Source organism: Bos grunniens, chromosome 4, assembly GCF_055505025.1.
Source record: "Bos grunniens cultivar Pamir isolate PY7600 chromosome 4, Bosgru_T2T1.0, whole genome shotgun sequence".
Classification (NCBI taxonomy): domain Eukaryota; kingdom Metazoa; phylum Chordata; class Mammalia; order Artiodactyla; family Bovidae; genus Bos; species Bos grunniens.
The window spans coordinates 55,419,092-55,441,903 of NC_141168.1; the positions used below are offsets into that span (position 1 = coordinate 55,419,092).

General features: G+C 41.5%; 1 protein-coding gene across 2 annotated transcripts; it reads left to right on the forward strand.

The window, feature by feature from the left end:
- The first annotated feature begins 517 nt into the window (after positions 1–517).
- On the forward strand, positions 518–21,877 carry PPP1R17 (protein phosphatase 1 regulatory subunit 17). Of its 2 annotated transcripts, XM_086398477.1 has the most exons (6): positions 518–652; positions 6,198–6,304; positions 9,968–10,120; positions 11,423–11,575; positions 18,770–18,880; positions 20,370–21,877. In XM_086398477.1, the coding sequence occupies exons 2-5, from the start codon at positions 6,223–6,225 to the stop codon at positions 18,847–18,849; spliced, it is 468 nt and encodes a 155-aa protein (XP_086254603.1). In that variant the 5' UTR covers positions 518–652; positions 6,198–6,222; the 3' UTR covers positions 18,850–18,880; positions 20,370–21,877. The 2 variants fall into 2 exon arrangements, with proteins under 2 accessions (XP_086254603.1, XP_086254602.1); XM_086398476.1 differs by lacking the exon at positions 20,370–21,877 and having other exon boundaries at positions 18,770–18,917.
- Positions 21,878–22,812: the final 935 nt, after the last annotated feature.

A 22,812-nucleotide genomic window follows, 5' to 3' on the forward strand; every position in this document is an offset into this window, starting at 1 on the left:
TCAAATGGATTCCAGGGTGCATGGATTTGGGGGCAAGTCACTTAAACTCTCTGTGGCTAAACGTCCATATTTGTAAAGTCAGGTCAAAACATTCTTATGCATAGGGTTGTTATTGTTGTTGTTGCCTCAGGGGTAAAGAACCTGCCTGCCAATGCAAAAGACATGGGTTCAATCCCTGGGTCAGGAAGATCCCCTGAAGGAGGAAATGGCAACCCACTCTAGTATTCTTGCCTGGATAATCCCATAGACAAAGGAACCTTGCAGGCTACAGTCCATGGGGTCACAAAGAGTTGGACATGACTGAGCATGCACATGCAGGGTTGTTATTGGGATTAAAGGACCTAGCTGGTTTGTCTGGACTTCTTGCACACCAGGTACTCAAAGCACTATTCTGTGCATTGTTTTTGTAATGGACAATTATTACAATTGGGAGCAGTGGCTGTGAGATGAGTCCTCTTTCCCTCTCCATCCCCCTTACCCTGGCGCCTGAGAAACAGAGCATCCCCATGGCAACAGCAGCAGCTGGTCCCTTGATAAGAGGAGCTGGAGACGGGCAGCAGCAGCCACTGCCACTGAGGAGCCGGCCCAGCTTCAGAGAGGAAGCGCTTCCTTCCCATCCCTTGCCTTCTCATCTCAGCACCTGGACTGCCTGGTAAGTGCTTCAGGTCTTTACTCTGAGAACATTTACGGCGAGAAAAGCAAGTTTCCCGTAAGTTACTGTTTTGTGGTTGCTAAGACAAAGAAGGCTGCAGCTGGTGGTACAGGGGGTGTGAGGGATAAGGGTACTTTCTGGAGCAAAACTAAGCCGGGGCTAGATGGGGACCTGGGAAAGTTACCACTTTCAAATCATTTTTCCAAGAGAAGTGGAGTCCTGAGTTCTGTAAAAACAAGAGCCCTCACAAATTAAATTGCGAAGTTTCACAATGAACACAAGTATATCTGTGTATTCACACAACAGTGTGGAGGGGCTTATCTTCCAAAGCTGAGAGTGTCCTAATCAAAAAACCTTTCTATGCCCTACTTTGAGTAACAGTCATTCCTCGAGGAATACTGCAAATTTAGGTCTTCTAAAAGAACAAATTTGATTTTAAAATGTGGTATTTTTGACCTGAATTCAGCCCTCAGGTTAAAAATAGGTTTGACAAAAGATATGAATTTTTATATAACCAGAAGGTACGTTAATCAGATATCACATTGGGCTGTGGACATAACCTTCTAACTTTTCATTCCGTCAAGTAAATCCAAGCCTGACTAATATAGGGAAATTCTTTAGAATATCACATGACTTAGCTAAGTGTCACCTTGCTCCTCAGAATCAGTGTTAGCATGTTCCCAAGGCCTGGAAAAGGGTGTGTTGCAGTTCGTTTTTATCTTTGTCTCTCTTTTTTTTTTGTTTTGCTTTGAAAAATAAAAGTGCATTTTTTTAATTAATTAATTTGTATTGGAGTATTGTTGGTTTACAATGTCATGTTAGTTTCTATTGTATAGAGAAATGAGTCAGCAATACATATACATATATCCCCTCCCTTTTTGGACTTCCTTCCCATTCAGGTCGCCACAGTGCATTAAGTAGAGTTTCCTGTGGTGTACAGTATGTTCTACTTTGAATTGTTCTTATCTCATCATAGCTTCAGAAAAGGCCAGAAATGGGACAAGGAAATTATTCCAGTGGTTCGATGTACATTGTAATTACAAGAAGCAGACTAAAAGGGCAAAGAAAACAACTCACATTCTTGAAATGGTAGCATATACTGGGAGCTTGACATACATTGTATTATTACTTTCAATAGCCCTGGAGAAGAGCCACTACCCTGCCCATTTCACAGATGTGGAAACTAAGTTTCCAAGAGGACTTATAACTTTCCCAAGTTCACCCAGCTAGAGAGTGAGACCAAGCATTTGTTTCTACCTCATATTACCTGACAGCACCGAATGCTTATAGTCAGTGAGGGATTTTCTGTCTATGAATTAAACCACATATTCTAACACCCACCTGAGAATCCACTCATTGTTAAGGTCAAAATGCCCAGAGCCTTTTCTGACCTCATACTCAACCGATCTGTTTAGCCACAGAAATAGCATGACTGTCCTCCTGAAATAGGAATCAGCTCTGAGCTAGTGGGCTCCCCAGGTGGCTCAGAAGTAATGAATTCACCTGCCAATGCAGGAGATGCAGGTGTGGGTTTGATCCCTGGGTAGGGAAGATCCCTTGGAAAAGGAAATGGCAACCCACTCCAGCATTCTTGCATGGAGAATCCCATGGACAGAGGAATCTGGCAGACTACAGCCCATGAGGTCACAAGAGTCAGACACAACTGAGCGACTGTTCACACACACCTGAGCTTGTGGAGTTAGGGTCCCTCCAGGCATCCTCGGCTTCCGCAGGCTGCTCTGGCAGCCTGTCCTGCAACCATGCACTTCCTTCCCTGCAACTCAGTTCCCTAGACCTTTCTGTTTCTGTTCTCAAAAGAGAAAGACATCATTGTCATTAATAACCCCTAGGTATTGACATCAGTTAATGTAGCTCCTCTCAATTGCATTTGTATTTACAAGTGTGTCTCTGAGAAGAGCAATGTGAGAATTAGCAAGAGGAATTACAGCAATTTAGTGGTCAGGGTCCTGAAAACCTCCTTAAACCCCTGAAATACCATCACCTGGTCTTTTGCACATGTGTCACCAATCCAACCACATTCTCTCAAACAGCAAGGAAAAAAGTCAGACAGACCCATGCTTTCTTCTCTAATGGGAAAATCCAAAAACCAAAATTTTTTTGTTGTTAAAGTCAACATAAATTCATTCTGTAGCAAAATCTGACATAAAAGATACATGATTTTATGGTTTAGCGTGAATGCTCGCATTTTTGCTGCAGAAGTAGTGCCTGTGATTGTGGCACTTCCTGTGACCCCTCTGGACAGGCTACATAATCATAGTTTCCTGATTTCCACCACACAGGTAGCCCCAGGCTTTTCAGAAGAAGGTGGGAGGGCCGATATTGACAATCACAGTGGCAGTTAGAGTTGTCACTGTGTGAGTATTAAAATTCAGAGACCACACTGAACCAAAAAGTGGAAAAGAATGCTAAAGAATTGCAAATCTTTGACTAGAAAACAGTTTATAAAATGCCCTTAAGGCATCTCTTCAGTCCCTAGCCCACCAGGTGCTTAGGTATGAAAGAAAGAGCTGATGCTTCAGAAAGTTCCCAAGTAACAGGGAGCTGCTGAGGGAGCTGCTGAAAACTTCCCTGGACAGCATGACAAAGGCAACATCCATTTGTCGTGCTTGGTGTGGGGACTGAATTCAAGAGAGGAATGCATGGGCACAGTTAGGAATAGGAAGTAGAAATGTTCCATTTCTTAGTTTGAGAATGAGGCCAGCTCCTGATTTACAGCAGCTCAATTATCTGGAGCACCCCTTCTCACTGAGGGTAGAAAAGCAGAGGGAATAAAGATATGGAGAACATCTTCTATTATGTGCTAAACAGGCACATAAAATGACAATCCTGTCAGGCGATGCTTAACTCCAAATCTCTCTCTCTTCTGTGCATTTGTTCCTTTCTTTGTGTGAAGGTTTTCTGCCAAGAAGATTGTAGTGACATCATCCATAATAAAAGTAGCTTCTAATTCCATGGGCAAAACACATCCCTGCCCAGCACGGGGTAGTTTTGTGATGTAAAATCCCAAATGTGAAAAATCATCTCTCAGACCCCTGCAAACAGAGGCTTACCATCATTCTTTCACTCACACTGATTTAAAATAGTGATGTTTTCCCCCATAGATACTAGGTGCTGTCTTGAGGAGCAATCATGTGTCAGTTTTATGACTAATCACCAGGGAGCCTTGCCTTGTCCAGGGACTTCTGAACTTCACACAGTTCACCCGCCTAGGGCAGCCTCCTCTTTCTCAAGTCCTGTACTGTGAGAGCCAGTTTTCTCAGATGAGGGCTGGCCATCCCATGGTTCAACATCCAGATGAAAATGAGTCAATGATTTTTCGAATTTTCTCAGTTCCTCAGCTGGTCTTCCTTAGCTAGATATCTAGGAAGGTATAGACAATGTTATGTTACAGTGACTGCCATCAATTCAATGCCTACAGCACAGAGCTACTGTTTAATTGTCACAGTAACTCTACAGGATCATTACTATTAAGTCTATTCTACAGATAAGAAAACTGAGGCTAAGAATGGGAGACAGAGAGGAACATACGTCCCCAGGTACCAGTCTGTGGGTGTCCCAGTAGGATGCTGACTTTGGCAAATTCTACCACCGAAGCTGCAGCCTGTAGGGAGAAAGGACAGAAATGATTGTATTGCACTTGGGCTTCATCTATCCTCATGACATCATCATGATTTAGTCACTTCATCAAAGTCGTATAGCTTTTAGTTAAAAGACTGAGATTTAACCTAGATCTATTTGGCTTGAAAGCTCAGATTCAAATTAAATAACCAGTTATTGAGCACATAGGAGCAGCCATATGATCCAAGTGAAAAGACCAGCTTACCATAGATTGGAGAAGAGCAGGTACTCCCGCCAGAGAGGACCTAGAGTAGAAAGTAGGAGGTCTGGGTTCAAGTGATGATTCTGACTCTAAGTATGTAATTAATTGTAAGTCATTTTAAGCTCTTTGAGTCTCCATTTATTTTTCTAGAAAATGAATATTTTAACTAGATCCTGCATGGGGTGACCTTCAGCCCAAAGTCTATGAAAGAGCCCATGAATTTCTGCCCAAAGAGATGAAAGATTGAGTAGGTGCACAGTCCATATCTGATGACTTTGCCTCCAGACCTCAGCCCTAAGTCCCCTTATCCCGAATGACGGTCCCATAGCTTTCTTCTTCATGAAAGCAGGTAGGAACCGGCCTCCCAAGTTAGCAGTGTACTTCCTTATGGTTCCAGGGAATTGGCAGTCTCCATACAAACACTAAAAACAATGGCCCGAATTGATTTCTGCTGAAGTCACTCAGAGCAGTCAGTCTTCTCAGAATGACACTAAAAGCTGGCTCAAGTAATCTGTTAATGGCTCCATCTGCTCCGCAATGATCTCAGCTTGTAGGGGGAGAAGCCCTCTAGCCTTCCCAGAGAACATTGGCTTATTCCTCAGAAGACAACTGAGTTGAACTAATTCTATGAGCTTGAAATGTTAACACAGTTGGTGTGTGTATTCTTCTGCATACCGGTGATCCAAGAATCTCAAGAAAAGAGGACAAACTGGGTCATTTAAATAGTATTTCTCTCCAACCATTATTGCTATGGTAGAACATGAGTAATAAATTATCCAAAAGAAATAGAAGATAGGCAGACTCTAATGAAGATTTCCTATAAATCTCATCTAATGCATTCCTCATTCAGACCTGACATATGTCCATTCGGAATTTCTACTCCTAGTAGACAATGGCTACAACTAATAGCTCTGAAAAGTTCAATGGATTTGCGGTTTAGGAAAGATGGGCAATGGCAGGGGGGCGGGGGAAGAGGAAACAGATTTGCTCTAATGTCAGAAATCTCTAGGGAGAAAATAATAAAGATCTATTTCGAGACCTGGATATTTTCCTACAAGAATTGTAATATGAATAGGGAAGAAGTCTCAGTACTTCATAGTTACAAGCATGTAATGGTAGAAAATCAGAAACCTTGTTCAATGTGGATTCAAAGGAACCACTATTTCAAGTGTCTTGGGGTCACTAGTGGAAGTTTGCAGAAAGAGAGATATATCCAAGCGTGGATATTTAATAAATGTGTGACTGAATAAATTAATTAAATTTTCTGATCCTCAGTTTTCTTACCTGTGAAGTAGGCATAATCCTACTTTGCAGAACTCAACCAAAAAAAAAAATAATAATTCAGGCAAGATTTAATTAAGATTTCCTGTAACTCCCAGATAACTCATTTCTAATTCAGATTTTATAAGGGTTCATTCTAAAACTCACACAGTACTTCTGAAAGATGGCAAATATTGAACATTTGATACATGACAATTACTGACAAATCCATGTGTGTGTGTGTGTGTGTGTGATTCATTTATTTTGGCTTAAATATTAAGTTTAGAACTTCTAGTAGCTAAGAAGAAAAAGCAGACTTAAAAATAGGATTGAATTGAGAGCATAGCAGTAAATGTTCAGTAAATATACTTATTTAATAAGTGAGTGAATAAGCAGAAGACATACTAATGGTCTTGTTTCTATACTTCTGTGGTGCTGGAGAAGAAATCCACACACCTGCTCTCCTTTGATGATGTCTACTGAGCAAATGCAGCCTCTGGAGCTCTCAGAAGACAGACTGGACAAGCTAGACCCTCGCTGCAGCCACTTAGGTAAATGATACAGTGTGAATGTCTGTGGTGAAAATCAGAAAGGGGGCGTCTCTGCCATTCAGTTTGCAAGCAAGTCAGAGGGAGGTTCCCTGAAACCCGATAGTTTGAGATTTCTGGTGACAGCCAACACCAGATGGACAGGCAAATAGCCCATGGGTCTGTGGGGTCTGTCATGTAAATATTAGCTGAAGCACTGGAGAGAAGTTCATTAGAATTTAAAAGAGAGAAGAGGCATTGTCCTCTTTTTCGGGTCTGTCAGAGTCCCAGGCAGAGCACTTTTGAGGCCATAAATGGAGAGTGGCAGTCTAGCTTGTTTCCAGTATTTCCCGACACACTTACACCCCATGTGCAGTGCCAATAAAATATTTCAAATATCTCTCTTTGCCTATCAAGACAGAATTTTAAATAGCCTTTTTCTGCTTTATTGTCAATCTGTTTCCTTTCCAGAACTGCATAACCTTTGTAATGAAAATACCAGAAACGTTTCTGCCTCTACCCATTTCTAAAAATGAGACACTCAGACTTTTGATGGATGGGTCTTTTGCATATTCATAGCCTTTGTTTATGCCTCGCCTGGTTATGACTCCGCGCCCCCCACCACCTCTCCCTTCTCCCCATTTACTATCAAGATATGTTGTACTCAGGATTTCTCCAAAAATCTGGGAAATGCATTTGAAGTAAAAGTTAAAATTGAAGGAAATGTCTTGCTCTCTGTATGGTGCCATGAGTGGCACCCTGGGGTTGAATGGTGACCCGTGACTGGTCCATAGCCAACCTGTACCTCCAGAGACCCCACAGCTGGGCAGTACCCATTCTGAGCTTTCATTCATTCAGCAAAGGTCTATAGTATGTATAATGTGGGGGGAGATTAACTGTGCTCTGTGGTAATAAAGTTTTGAAATTACATTTTCAGCCAGGCATTGAAATACATAGTCCCTAGAACCTGGTTTTAACCCTGTTGCCATAACCTACCAACAGTGGAATCTTTAGCCTTTTAGCTGGCCTTCTAAACCTGTTTCCTCATTACAAATTATGGCTAAAAATACCTTTCCTTGTGGGCATGATATAAGAACTAAATGAGATAACGTATTTAGAATGGTGAGAGTATTTAACAGCTAGTAAGACAGAGGCATTGACCAATACTAGAAGGTATTGGTCTATTACACACATGAAAATGAGGTGAAATCACCAAGTTGATAAGTAGCACTCGGTAAAGTCCCCCTTTCATCTCCTTTCCTGTGTGCACAGAAACTTAAAATCATACAGGCCAATGCCTTACACACAGTACAATTTAAGTAAGTGTTTATTAAACTGAAATGATTGGATGAAATTATTAAAATCTCCTAGGTAGAAGGAAATATTTATTACTATTGGCTGAAGAATGATGCTATTTCATTTTTGGTTATGCATTATGATCTTTTGATGATGCAGGCATAATGATGTATGGTTACTAAATATGTCTGGTGATACGTTCCTCACACATATTTGTGTATGCTCAGTCACTCCGTTGTGTCCGACTCTTTGCGACCCTATGGATGGACTGCAGCCCTCCAGGCTCCTCTGTCCATGGGATTTCCCAGGCAAGAATACTGGAGTGGGTTGCCATTTCCTCCTCCAGGGGATCTTCCCAACACAGGGATCAAACCCTTGTTGCCTGAGGTATCTGCATTGCACACGGATTCTTTACTGCTGAGCCACCTTGGGTTTTCTAAAACAAAGAGTCATCCAGATATAATGTCCAATAGACCATAAGTAACTTGGAAACAAAGTATGTTTTACTTCTAGTTTTAGTCCTAGCTCAATGTCTGGCATATATAGTAGGAGCTTTATCAACATTCGTTGAATAAATAAATGAATGAATAACACAGGCTATGTCTAGACCCATAAAACTAAAGTGAAAATGTTTGGCACATTTAATCCTCCACGTTTTAAAGAAGCTCACCTGAATGTTTTCATTAAAAAAAGAAAGATAAAGCAAGAAAAGACAGATAAGAGGAAGGGAGGGAAGGAAGAGGGGTTGAAAAGATCCAATTACTCCCTAAATTTCCCCAACTTCATTCATAATTATGGATCTAGCCAGGCAATATCCAGGTGATAGTGAGTTTCCAGAGAAAACAGATAGTTTCATTGTTTTTCAGCTTCTTAGAATCCTAAAAGAAGAGCTCTTTATACAAAATATATTTGAGTTCATTCATTCAAGCATACATTCAACAAATATCTATTCATTGTTATTAAGGAGATAAAACACAAGACACCTGTCATCAAAGAGGGCAGGGAAAACATATGCATAAATAATAACTAGATTATCCTTTAAAGGTGTTACATGAGTAAAAATGCTGTGGATATTTATAAAATGAGAAAGAACATGCAGGACTAGAATTAGTGAGGTAAGATAAAGATGGGGTGGGGTGAGAGGGTTGGGCTTTCCTCTGAGCCTTTGGGAAAGTATTGGGGGTTAGCAATGGCCAGAGTGAGCATTTTTTAAGTATTTGAAATATATCAAAAGTATCAAATGATTTACCATCATCAACAAATTTAATTCTCTCTGTCTTTGTCTCTCTCACACACACATGCGCACACATTGATTTAATATTATCCCCATCTTATAAGTTGAGAGAATATTAAAGTTCCTAAGTATTAAGACTCCCCCCCCACAAAAAAAGAAATTCTTGCCAAGTTCTCAGAACTAACAAGAAACAGAGTCAAAATTTTAACTCATATCAGTCTAACTCCACCTAATCATTGTTTCAACATGCATTTATTGGTGGGAAACACAACTAAGAATAAAATTATCGAAAGGACGTTTAACCTTTAATCTCCAAGAAGGTTCTATCCAGCTCAGGAGATAGATCATTAGGGAATGAAGTGCTAAAACAATGACAGAGGAGCTCAAAGCACAGCCACAGAAACCAAAGCACAGAGGAGTAAGACAGAGCAGAGAAAACACCTTAATGGGCAACAGGGTATCAGATGGAATTAACTGTATACAACGACATCTGATGGACCTGATGCCGAATCCAGACTTCAGAGGCTCTGGTGAGGTAACGCAGGGGAGTGGGGACTGTAAGGTGATGAATAAGAAGATAAGAAGGCCCGGGTTGGGATAAGTAAATAGGAGGATTGTAAAGCCAGAGGGCAGTGTAAAGACCAGTGCTGAAGTGCAAGCCTTAATCACTGGTGTGACTTGACCAGCCATAGAAATGAAAGCTGTGAGGAATAGATAGAACCTTGCTGTAAGACCAAAGAGAGAATAAGGCTCCCTACGGGCCCTTGGGCCTTCCAAAGAGAGTAAGGCTTGAGTAAAGAAAATCCAGGAGGAACATTCTGGCACAGAGAATCTGTTCCCCAATCTGAAATGTAACTTAAACCCACTCTGTGGCTTGCTTAAGTGTATTTTAAAGTTCCTCTTTGCCTTGATTATCCTTCCCATTTGAGTTCCCTTCATTTGGAGTTTTACAAAATTCTACTTTTCCCTTTTATTGCATATATCTGTGCATGCAAAGTCCTCCATAGAAGAGGCCACAATCAATAAATGCTTTTCTTTCTCAGATCAAAAGATTCCTCCCTCCCATCAGATTTAACTGTAAACCAACCAGTCTGTGACTGAACCTTTGCTCATGTCATATTCTTTTTTTTTTTTTTTTTGTATCTTGTCAAAATCAGATGATCTTTCAGACCAGTTTATTAAGGATTGTGATCTCAAAAAGAAGCCTATAAAGGGGAAAAATGTACAAGTCACCCTGAATGTTGAGTCAGACCAGAAAAAACCAAGGAGAAAAGACACACCAGCCCTGCATGTTCTGCCTTTCATACCAGGTAATGGACAATGAGGTCAGTTTGCATGTCTGTAAAAGGGAGCTACTGGCTTCTAGACCACATGGATCTTACATTTTTTTCCCCTTAAATAGTTCGATATTTTTCAATCATTGGTACAGTCTCTGTATTTATCTTAGTTACTCTAAGGAGGGTCACTATAACACGTAAATTCTAAAATATGAGTGGATAACAGAATACAAATTTACTTTTCTCTCATCAATGGAAGTTGGGGGAAGTGGAGAGGCAGGCTTTGCTCCAAACAGTCATTCAGGAACTCAAGACAATGGACACCATCAGCACTTGGCTTCTAAAGTCACCATAAGGGGCATCCAGCAGACCCAGGGCAGACAGAATGGAGGGTTGGCAGGCGCACACACTTCCTTCAGTCACTTCCTCACCTGACTGCAAGGGAGGCTGAGAAATGCAGCCCAGGTCTGAGGCAGGAGCAGAGCAAAACAGTCTTGGGAACAGTTAATGAGTCTCTGTAACAACCATGCATGTGACTTGTGACACTCTCTTGTTTCCAAAAGTTTTGTCTTATTTCCTCTACCCCTTCCTTTCAGGCCATTTATTTAATGTCCTCTCTATTCACAACCTACTCTTAGGGAGACAAAAGAAATAGAACTTTTCCTTTCTGGAAAGAAACTTTCCATTTTATAAAACGGAGATAAGAGAAACACATAAGCAGCTGAAATATGCAGTAAGAGATAACATCATAAAGGAGGCCTCAGATAAGGACCCTGGGAGCTCAGTTTGGGCTATGAACTGTAGACTGGTTTTCTAGAGGAGGCTGTTTTTAGAGAGTTTGTGCATAATGGAGAGAACGTTCATGTGTAGAAGAGGGGAGAGGAAGCAGGTGGTGGAAGCAGAGAACTAGTTAAGCCAGTGAGAACTAGTTAAGCTACATAGTAGCACATAGCTTATGGAACAGCAAATGCCCCATCGCTCTAGCAAGGGTAGGCTTCAGCAGCAGACAAAACTCAGCTCAATTCCTCCAGCACATCTTTGCCTCACTTTCTTCAGCAAAGTAACAGTGGTAGTATTAAAAAACCTCATGGTTTTGTGAGGCTAAAATGAAATCAGTCATGTAAAAACCCTTTGTATAAAGCATGTTATCTAGTGTAGCCTCTATAGATATGAATTCTTATGATAAAGAACCTGCTTTTATTAAGATATTTGAAAAGTTGATTATTAGATGTTTGCACATCACCAGATGCATGTGCAAATATGGACACACTGTCCTTGTGTTCTGAGACATATGTGTTTCACCCTGTTTCTCCCTCTGTTCTCCTAACTATGCAGACGTCCTTTCAGAACATTTAATTACAAGATACGATGTCCAAGACATACAACCAAAGGGCAAAATGAGTCCAGTTCTTCATAACACTGACCTGGAACAGAAAAAGCCAAGGAGAAAAGACACACCTGCCCTGCATGTGTCCCCCTTTGCAGCAGGTAAAAGCGCTGGTGCAGGGCATTTGCAAGGGATGATGGGAACAGGTCAAGAGCCTTACCATCTGGAGTGCCACAGGATCAGCCTCTGTCCTGGCCCGGCAGTCTGTGTCTCCCAGGAACATTCACGGGAGGAGTATTTACTGCTGCCTCTCAGGTTTGCCTTCCTTGGCAGTTTCCCTGGGGCTGGCTTGGAGCTGGGTGAGGATCAGAGCATAACTCATGCTTCAGCAGAACTGGTTAGATCCACTGAGTCAATAAAATAGAAATGTCAGTGGGTCCTTGAAAAGAATTTAAATACCCTCCTCCCCAGTCACCCAGGGATCTTGCATCCTATGACTGATGGTTGATTCTCCCAAAACACCTGGATATATTGACCAAATCCTCAAAAGAAGAGAGAGAGAGGGAGAGGGAGGGGGAGAGAGAGAGCTGCAAAAATAATGATAGCTCTGTCTACGTGAGTCAAATCAAACCAAAAAATCTTGCTGAACTATGGGCACAGTCCCACACTATAGGGCAGCCAGTGTGTGAGATATAGTTTTGTCCCTGAGAATTTTAGGTACAAGTTGGGAAATTGGGGAATGAGACGAGTAAGTCATGGTCACAGTATAAGATGGGAGTGTGTGTGTTTGTTTTATACAGATAGTCTGGGGTGGGAGAATGGCAGAGGAGAAAATGCACTAATGTTTATTGAAAGCCTACTAAATGTTAGGCACTGGATTTGGCATGTCTCACGGATTTTCAAAAAATCAACTGAATAACACAATGAAATAGATATCATTTCACTTTACAGATATAGAAATTGAGAGAGGATTTAAGTAACTTAGCTACTCTAAAATCTTTTGTTGATGAAATTGATGGATAGATAGCTGATTGGCTAATTGATGATGGGATGATTAGAAGGACTGATGAATGGATCAAAGTATGCTCATGATCAAACACTGTTATGTGACAGAGCTGGGGCTCCAATCCAGGTTTGTCTCATCTGTGAGCAGTTTTTCATCGTATCATGCTATGGTTTGGACCTATAGCATTACAGCAATCCAGAAGGGACACTTTTGGGAGACGATGAGATTTAGTCATTATTATAAGACTGTGTTTTCCCATGATTTCATCTAATAACAAAATTGAAAGATGGCTCAGAAGACATCATAAAAAGGCAATCAGGGAAGAAGACTGATTTCTGAGAAAAGCCAGGCAAAGAGGCATGAAGCATGAGGAGGCACTTGTCTGGAGAAATGGACCAAGGACCCATCCATAGGCTGTGAATCTGCCTTAGCCATGCTTCTCATAGTTTTCATGCATCCCTACCTGCCCCTTGATCCTCAAATCCATCGCATGTTTTCTCCACGCTCTGCCTTTGTCCACATATAGTCACCTTTTACGACAGCCAGCTCTAGGTCTCTACCAACAGACACCTCCAAGTCCAGAATGAATCTTTTTAATTCTAAACCTTTTTTTTTTTTTAATTCGAGCTGGATGTGCAAATACCAAGACTTTGCCTTCTCTTTTAGTATTGTCCTTATCGTTCTTGTTGCTGTTACTGTAGCTGTTATTTAACTGACTTACATCTAAGACTTTTTGATGAAGTCATTAGAAATGGCCTGGGATTGCCTTATGTTGCTGGTATTGACCTTGATAACTGGTCCAGTCCCTCCTATGTAGCCCCCACTCCGTAAGTATCTGTTGATTTGGTATTCTATTTGGCAATCATGATTCCGCATTTAAAGTTCTCCATTAGGAGACTGTTTTCTGCTCATTCTTTATTGAAGTTAAATTTTATTGAAGTTTTATTGAAGTCCTTTATTTTATTGAAGTCCTTCTAGGGGAAGACTTGGAAGAGGAACAAAACTGTTTATGGGCAGAGAATTACTTTAGTACACAGCATTGAACATGGGTTTTGGAGTCAGAAAGGTGTAGGCTTGATCTCTGGTTCTGCTTCATTCTAGCTTAATGACTTTGGGCAACTAACATAAACTAGAAGAGCCTCCTTTATTTTATCCATCTCTCAAAGAAAAACCATAAAACGCATCTCCCAACATTGTTAAAAAACTTAAATAAAGTGTATAAAGCACCTAGCACACTTCCTGGCTTATTGAAAGTCTTCAGTAAACAATAGTTTGCCTCCGTCCTCTTTTCAACATTATATTCTTTCAAATGTTAAACCATCTCTAAAGGTGAGAATTTTTCTAGCCACAGTGTTTTACCTCTCCGTGGAAAGCTGCTGATTCAAGGAACTTCCTAAAATGTTGAGCTCTATTTCTCTGGCAGTGGAGGCTCCCTACATCCCAAAATCAATATTCTAAGAGAACAAGCTTCCTGGACAAATAAAAAATGTTTATCAAACTGTGCAGAGTACACAAGAGTGTTGGGGGAGGGGTTGCTGTATATTCATAGACTATACACATTATTGAATTCCTTGAATCAGCAAATCTCTGTCTTGCAAGTATTTGCAATTATCATGTTCTATGATTCCAGCTTTTATTAGCATATTAGCTAAAGTACTTTATTTTTGAAGAGCCTTTTAGTATCTAAAGATTTGGCAGTAATCAAAATGTTAGTTAAGCTGATAAGGATAGAGCCTTCAGCAGATGTTTAGAGAGACTCACATTGGTTTTAATAAGGATGTTGAGAGGAATTTGCAGAAAAATGCTCTCCAGAGACATCTCCTCTCATTAGCCCTTGGCAAGGGAAGGCTGGACAAGGATTCACTCTCTCCTTTAAATTTCCAGCTAACTACCTTCATTCCTGGAGGTTAACGAGCTTTTGTGACAGATTCCAACCACCAGACAACTCCTCTGAGCAGTAAGGAGCCATCTTGGGCTTCCTCTCCAGCCCAAGCTTTGCTCTCAGTGTGACCCGAGGTTGCCAGGGCCAAAGAGCTGAGGGGCAGGGAGCATTGGGTTGGGATTGGTTAGATCTGAGTAGCCAAGATCCACTTAAGAATCTTTAGTTGAGATCTGTGGCAAAAGAAACCCTAGAAAGTAATGAATAATTTGGCTGAAAGTCTTAAAGAGAAGCCTCCTAGGTAATTGACCCATGAACTGTGAACACTTGGAGATCAAAGCTCAATATTGTGCTTGTAGAAAGGAGACAGGCGTGTCCTTTGAAACTGATGTCTCTTCTGTCCTGCCGAGAATAGAGCACTCTCTCTGGTGTGGTTGACCAGGAACAGTGGTATATTAGGTCTGACTGCCTTAGATCCACACACATCTGTGATGCAGGTGACCACCTTTGGATGGTGCTCTGGCTGGGATCATAACTGAAGACAGGTTGCTGCAGAGCTAACTGACACTTTAGAGGTCTTGGACTGACAGCTTCAGCCTTAAAAGCACATCACGTTCTGAGAAGTAGCCAAGTTCCCTAAACTTGCCTACAGAAAGAGTGGAAGGGAAAGAGTTAACATTTTCTAAATCCCTACTATATTCCAAGTCTTGTGCTGGATATTAGAATATCCTCTGAGACTCTCATAATTTGGTGGGCATACAGATGTCTTGTCCAGTAATTCCTACAATGTGAAAAATATTTTAACAGAGGTTCATGTAAGGTGTGAAAGTGAAAGTATTAGTCACTCAGTCATGTCTGACTCTTTGTGACCCCATGGACTGTGGCCCACCAGCCTCCTCTGTCCATGGAATTCTCCAGGCAAGGATACTGGAGTGGGTTGCCATTTCCTACTCTGGGGGATATTCCCGACCCAGGGAACGAGCCCAGGTTTCATGCACTGCAGGCAGATTCTTTACCATCTGATCCACCAAGGAAGTCTTCATGGTAAGGTGTGGTTGAAGCCAAAAAGAATGTTTGACTAGATCTTTACTGATGGGATCACCTCCTGTGGTAGGTACAAAGTATGTTTCCTCCAGTTTTACAGATGAATAAACTGAAATTCACACAGGTTGAGTTACCTGCTCCAAACTGAATGAATGGCCACTGAAAGCAAAGTTTTCCAGCTCTAAAGCACATTGCATTGATAACACACCTTAGCTTCTACAGGAAAATGTGAGGATCATGATCAAGTTAAGCCAGTTAAACCAGACTAGTGTTTATCAAAAGTCATTCATCTTTAAATAATCAAAGGTAATAAAATGAAGCATCAAGAGTAAGAACATAGAGATGACATATAAATGCTACTGATTTAAGCCTCATCCTAAGCAACAAGATCCATGAAATCAAGACTGTGACAAGTTACCACATTTTTTTTTCATTCTAAGACATTAAAGTGAATGCTTAACTACACTAATATAAATGTTAGTTCACTTTCCATTTGAAATCATCTCCTGTGTCCCTGTGGAAAGCCTAGCCTACTTTGGGAAGGGCTGACCTCTTCCTTTCCCTGAAATCTCAGTACTTTTTCCCCCTGCCCAGATGCTTGTATAACTTGGTGTCAAGGATACTAAAAATAACCAGAAAGTTGAATTTAGAACATGTAGAGGAACCAGAGGTCAAAATGCCAACATCCAGTGGATCATCAAAAAATCAAGAGAGTTCCAGAAAAAACATCTATTTCTGCTTTATTGGCTATGCCAAACCCTTTGACTGTGTGGATCACAACAATCTGTGAAAAATTCTTAAAGAGATGGGAATACCAGACCACCTGACCTGCTTCCTGAGAAATTTGCATGCAAGTCAAGAAGCAATAGTTAGAACTGGACATGGAACAACAGACTGGTTCCAAATAGGGAAAGGAGTATGTCAAGGCTTATATTGTCACTATGCTTATTTAACTTATATGCAGAGTACATCATGAGAAACGCTGGACTGGATGAAGCAGAGCTAGAGTCAGGATTGGTGGGAGAAATATCAATAACCTCAGGTATGCAGATGACACCACCTTTACGGCAGAAAGCGAAGAACTAAAGAGCCTCTTGATGAAAGTGAAAGAGGAGAATGCAAAAGTTGACTTAAAGCTCAACAGAAAACAAAAATCATGGCCTCTGGTCTCATCACTTCATGGGAAATAGATGGGGAAACAAAGGAAATAGTGAGAGACTTTTATTTTGGGGGCTCCAAAATCACTGCAGATGGTGACTGCAGCCATGAAATTAAAAGACACTTACTCCTTGGAAGGAAAGTTATGACCAACCTAAATAGCATATTGAAAAGCAGAGACATTACTTTGCCAACAAAGGTCTGTCTAGTCAAGGCTATGGTTTTTCCAGTGGTCATGTATGGATGTGAGAGTTGGACTGTGAAGAAAGCTGAGCAATGAAGAATTGATGCTTTTGAACTGTGGTGTTGGAGAAGACTCTTGAGAGTCCCTTGGACTGCAAGGAGATTCAACCAGTCCCTTCTAAAGGAGATCAGTCCTGGGTGTTCTTTGGAAGGACTGATGCTAAAGCTGAAACTCCAATACTTTGGCCACCTGATGCAAAGAGCTGACTCATTTGAAAAGACCCTGATGCTGGGAAAGATTGAAGGCAGGAGAAGGGGACGACAGAGGATGAGATCGTTGGATGGCATCACCAACTCAATGGACATGAGTTTGAGCATGCTCTGGGAGTTGGTGATGGACAGGGAAGCCTGGAGTGCTACAGTTCATGAGGTCGCAAAGAGTCAGACATGACTGAGTGACTGAACTGTCTGTCCACTTTGAATCTACCAAAAATTGGATTAATGTGAAGAAATATCAAGGCAAGAAGGATGGGATACTTGGGAACTCAGCATGGCTAACTCTATGTTCTCTTACCAAGACAGCATACATTCCAAATAAAAATTCAAACTTCTGTGTGGCTGATATAAGAGAAAATATCTCCCACTGTGTTTCATAAGTGATTTATACAAAAGCCTTAGTTTCAACCAGACTCCTGAAATTGTTTTTCTCCTGCAATAAATATCAGCTAATTGGTAAAGAACCCATATAAACAAACTAGTGACTGAATCAAATGAATAGTCATTAAGATCAAAGCACAGTTTTCATTAATTTGCCACTGTTGAATGGAGTCCAGTGTTGTAAAAAGGCCTCTTGTGGTGCACAGCTTTCCTCCCTTAAGTTTAGATCTTTATGTAATGCTTCATGAACGGAAAGGTCTCTAATTATGGAAAGGGGTGGGAGATTGTGCAAGGCAGTGGTGGGAAAACAAAGCTGATAGATGGAGTGAGATGATAGAAAGCATGGAGGACTGGTCTTGGATCACAGCTCCCTTTCCTTTTATTAAAATGATCCCATTTCATAACTCACAGGATGAGCAGAACCACCCAGACCTTGAATGGCCTTTTCTGGGTTGACCAGTCCAGAAAATGGTTCTCAGGCTTCTAAATTCCACAGATCAGTAAACTTTTAAAGCAAGATATTGTGGAGTCTAAAAGAGGGATCACAACTTTGAGCTTTGCCTAGTGAGGATGCTGAAAATACAGCCATCAAATATCCCTAAAACTTCATAAAAGAAAGAATATTTTGATCCCTTAAAGAAGAGAAAGAATTGTTTTAAAATAAGGACAATTTTTTAAACTAGAGCCATAGAGCTGTATGAAAAAATTCACTGCATTTTTCTTATTTTCTCATTTTGCTCTAAACCACATGAACTTTATCAATCTACTAGCACTGACATTCGGAAATGGCATGTTCAGAGTCTCAGTTCAGTATTTTCCCCAGATGTTAGTAAAATATGTGTAGTTTGACTTCGTGAGGTTTACCAGTTCTTTTCTAAGGGAAAATAAACTAGCAAATTGTGCAAGCAAAGGAAACACTAAGTTGCTCACAGGTACAGCACTGGGCTAAGCATTATTTCATACTTCTTATCTAATTGTCACCATAACCCTTAATATAAGTATTAATGCCCTCATTTTATATACAAGAAAATTTCAGTCTGAAAGTGTAACCTGGCCCAGTACAGATTAAGTGAGTGGTAGAATGAGAAATCCAAAGCGGTTAGACTCCCAAATTTGTACGTTTTCCATCCTAACTGCTGCAAGCATAATTGCAGAATGTAGAGAAGGGGGTGAAGGTTGCCTGTGGCTCCCAGGCTGAGCATCTCTTCTAACCAGAGCAGTATTCTCATTGAGCCACAGCTCCTCTGGGAAAGCCAAATAAGGCCACTCAGCGCTCTCTCTCTCTCTCTCTGTTGGCATCTTTAGCAGCTAGCTTTGCAGCCACTAAAACTTTTCGGGGTTGCCATGCTCCTGTGGACTGTCTGTGCTGTAAAGTCATCTACTATTTTAATTAGAGGCACTTAATTGCAGATGTTCTTTGTTTTTCAGGTGTGACACTGCTCAGGGACGAGAGACCCAAAGTGATCGTGGAAGATGATGAAAAAGATGGTGACAAGATAGCTATTTAAAGATATTTCCCCTGAGACCACTTGTAAATAGGTTAGATTGGTTTCCTATGGCAATCTAGCAAAAAATAGGCTTGTGTCTGCTCTCATTTTGTCATAGTCCACCTTTAACATCCAGGCACCTTTTCCCCAGGAGGCACACTATATCAGATCGCTAGTCACCTCTTTGTCTCTTCTTTCTTAGATCTAGTTTCAATCCCACTGCTTGAATTTTCATTTTTCTGATGAAAAGTGGAAAGAAAGCAGACCATCTTAAACTCGGTAGATAATAGGGAAAGCTTTAGTGCTCAGCCCCTGCATCAGTTCATGGAGCAAAGAACATGGATAACAGGGGAACTGTATATTTTTTGGTTTGTGCTGCCGCATGGACTTGACTTCACATCATTCAGCACCAGTTCAAGTGGGGGTTCCCTCGTGCCAATTAGGGAAGAGAATGTTTGGGTTCTAACCCACTGATTGCTTTGGAGAACATAGTCTTTTATCTCTTTTATCCTCTCTCAAGAGTCCAAGTGTCTCTGCTTACATACCTAACTAAGAGCCTTGTAACTGATACCCCTTAGGGTGTAAGTAGTATGTGAGCTGGGAGAGTCAACCTAGGCAACCATGCCTTGGCTGAAAACACCACGCATAGAGAGTGTTCATCTATCTGGAGAGCTTAGCAATATACCCTAGTTATTTTTTTAAAACTTAACCATGTTGACCTGAAATTTTGTGTGTTGTGTCACAAATGAACCTTTACTAACGATAGGTAGAATACCAATATTCACGATGAATTTACTTTTTAAAAAGTTAAATAAGATCAATGGGAGACCATTCCTGTACTTCTGGCAGTCTCACTTGTTTAGACCCCAGTGAGCTTTCATGGGTGAGAGGGGAAGGTGTAGTGCTGGCTAGTAAGCAGGAGTCTATGCATAACCCTGGTGGCAGCCTGCAGTCTGTGGATGCGGTGGAAAGGCTTTCTGCCCAAGGGCCTCATCCTCTGGGTGATGGACATGAGGAAAGATGAAAGGTATTATTCAAAGGTATTAGGGTGGATATTCAAAGAGATGCTGGCTGAAAGCAATCATTTGGAAGCTTTGTTTACACTCTGACTCTGCTGCTGCTGCTAAGTCACTTCAGTCATGTCCGACTCTGTGCGACCCCATAGATGGCAGCCCACCAGGCTACCCTGTCCCTGGGATTCTCCAGGCAAGAATACTGGAGTGGGTTGCCATTTCCTTCTCCAATGCATGAAAGTGAAAAGTGAAAGTGAAGTCGCTCAGTTGTGTCCTACTCTTCGCGACCCCATGGATTGCAGCCTACCAGGCTCCTCCGTCCATGGGATTTTCCAGGCAAGAGTACTGGAGTGGGGTGCCATTGCCTTCTCCAACACTGACTCTATCAGTTTGTTAATCCTTTTTGTCTTTCTGTCCTTCTCACAAACATGGAAAAGATGCAGGACCCTGCTAGTAATAAAGATGCTTCTGGTAACAGGATGCATCTCTGTGCACATTTTTCCTAAAATATCCTATTTTTTTTCACAGGAAGAAGAGGTTGCAAGAGAGACTTGAGAATTGTCATGTTTGTTTTTAACTCACAGAGGTTTTAAAATGTTTCAACCAACCATTAATATTTAATAATCCAATCAGGAGAATTTACATAAAATCCTAGATTTCCAGATTCTCTTGAAAAAACACCTCAAGATCTGGCCACCTGAGCCTGATTTAGAAGCACAGTGACTGTCAGTGGGTGCTAAGCACCAGTCCTTTTAGGAGAAAATACATTCTCCAGCTCACCATCTGCCCCACCACATGTATTTCTCCCTCTGACTTCACCCTCCAGCCTTCACATTTGAGTCTGGAACCCCTGGTGATGATCCCTACTTTGAATCCCTAAGGATCTCTCCCTCTTTGATCCCAGTAGTCACTCCACTTTCACAGCTTTGGGAGGAGGGGAATAAAATTGCGGCCAGGATGCCAGTTGAAGCATAAGTGGTGAAACAAGCCACCATAACATCTTTCAAAAGCAACATGCAATTACAGGTATTAGATAAATAGGATTATATCAGCACCAAGGGATTCTTAGTAAGAAAACACAGATGAACTATCATCCTGTCAGCTTCTCTGTACATGCCTGGCATACCTGAAGCCATGCCCACAGGGTGTGCTCAATAAACTCGCAGGTGCTCAGAAAAGCCCTCCTCGTTTCTGACTTCCTGGAATGCTGTGGAAAGTAGACTGGCAATTGTAGAGACAAAGGACTTGAGTTCTTGCCCTGAATGTGCAACATTGAGCAAGACCTTAGAATTCTCTGAGTCTGTCTCTTTATCTTGAAAATGAAGGCAATAATCCCCACTATACCTTCACAGTCTGAGAATTACATAAGGTATTAATAACAACTCTATTCATCTGTAACAGGATAGTTTTAAGATGTATTCAGAATATGGACTGTACCTTTTCTGTTGCCAAATCCCCATTGCCTGGTATTTAAGTCAGTAGCAATTATGTGGACTTTATCACAGCCTCTGAAGAAGTTAAGGGAGATCCGGTCCCCTTAACTGAAAGACTAGTCCTCCTCTTTCCAGGAAGATGGTCTTTGTAACACTCCCAGCCTCAAAGAAGCACTCACAGAAATGGTGAGGGACAATGCTAGTCAGAACATCTCAGCAACTCCGGATGTCACTGGGCAATTTGGATTGAAGCCAAGTCTCCCTCACTTCCCTTGATGCATGTGGCCCTTTTCTGAGCAGGTAAATTAGAAGTTTAATGATTACAGTTACATTCGGATTAAAGTTGTTTTCAACACATTTTGAATAACTTCCCTCCAGCTAAATAATTGTCATATTAAGCAAATAGGAGCATTACACGGTAGCCTATTCAGAAAGAAGGCCCAAATTCAAGGCAATCCCAACAGAATTGGTAAATCAGTTGGCCTTTTGTTCACTCTGAAGGCATCTATCCCAAGCCCAGGCTGCCTGAGAGGAGGAGGGACTAGACAGGAAACTCTCAGCTGTCTTTCACAAAACCCACACAGCACTGGTGTCTTCATTTATCCAGATCTTCTTTAAAAGCTGCTTTCTGAGTTCACACAGTTCAGTTCAGTCGCTCAGTCGTGTCCGACTGTTTGCCACCCCGTGGACTGCAGCATGCCAGGCATCCCTATCCATCACCAACTCCCGAGCTTGCTCAAACTCATGTCCATTGAATCTGTGATGAGTTCACATAGCCAGCTTCTAATGCCTAATTATCACCTGGAAAGGCAGAGGCGGCTGCTGACAAGATGTGGATAGGACCACAAAGGGCTCAAGCAGAGTTTCCTTTTAAACACCGTTAATGAATTTTCCCTCCCTAGCCTGTGTTGTCCATACTGTTTTCTTAAAACAAGGATACACTGAGATGGCATGTGGCCGTGAGAGTAGGTTGATGGAGCAATTACTTTCCCTAGCTACAGGATGAACGTGTAGACTCTCTGTAATCTAGTGTGAATGAAGCTCCCTTAAAACTTGTAGTTTCTAAGTGTGAGTTACTCAGAAAACTCCCCAAGGCAGTGAATGAATGCACAGGAAACAGATGGACTAAAAATCTCCTCCTCCTGAACACAGGATTGCCTTTGTTTTTTCTTTGGTTTGTCAAATAAATTGCTTTATTCTGAAGAGTCAACCAGGAGTGTAGCTGCCACAGCAAAACATGACATTGGACTTGAAGAGGAATGGAGCGGTGGAAAAATTGCCTGCTTCCCAAGGAAGCAGGGGGAAGGGGCTGGGCATCCACGCCCAGACTTGAGCGTCTCCTTCTGGACAGGGGCGAGAAGACCTCCTGACTTGTGTCTAGGATGGTTTGAAAGTATCATCTCTATAGCAGTTCAGAACATGGTAAGGACCATAATCCCTGACCCAAAAACTCAAGGCAGGAGACTCTCCACAGATATCTGTATTCATAGGGGAAATAATGTAGTATTTGAAATGAGTTATGCCATTGAGAAATCCAA

Bases quoted from the DNA above. Each gene is read 5' to 3' on its own strand.
- PPP1R17 (XM_086398477.1), top strand. From the start codon at position 6,223: ATGATGTCTACTGAGCAAATGCAGCCTCTGGAGCTCTCAGAAGACAGA. The intron at 6,305-9,967 runs GTAAATGATACA...TGTCAAAATCAG, and splicing joins CCCTCGCTGCAGCCACTTAG to ATGATCTTTCAGACCAGTTT. The intron at 10,121-11,422 runs GTAATGGACAAT...CTAACTATGCAG, and splicing joins TGTTCTGCCTTTCATACCAG to ACGTCCTTTCAGAACATTTA.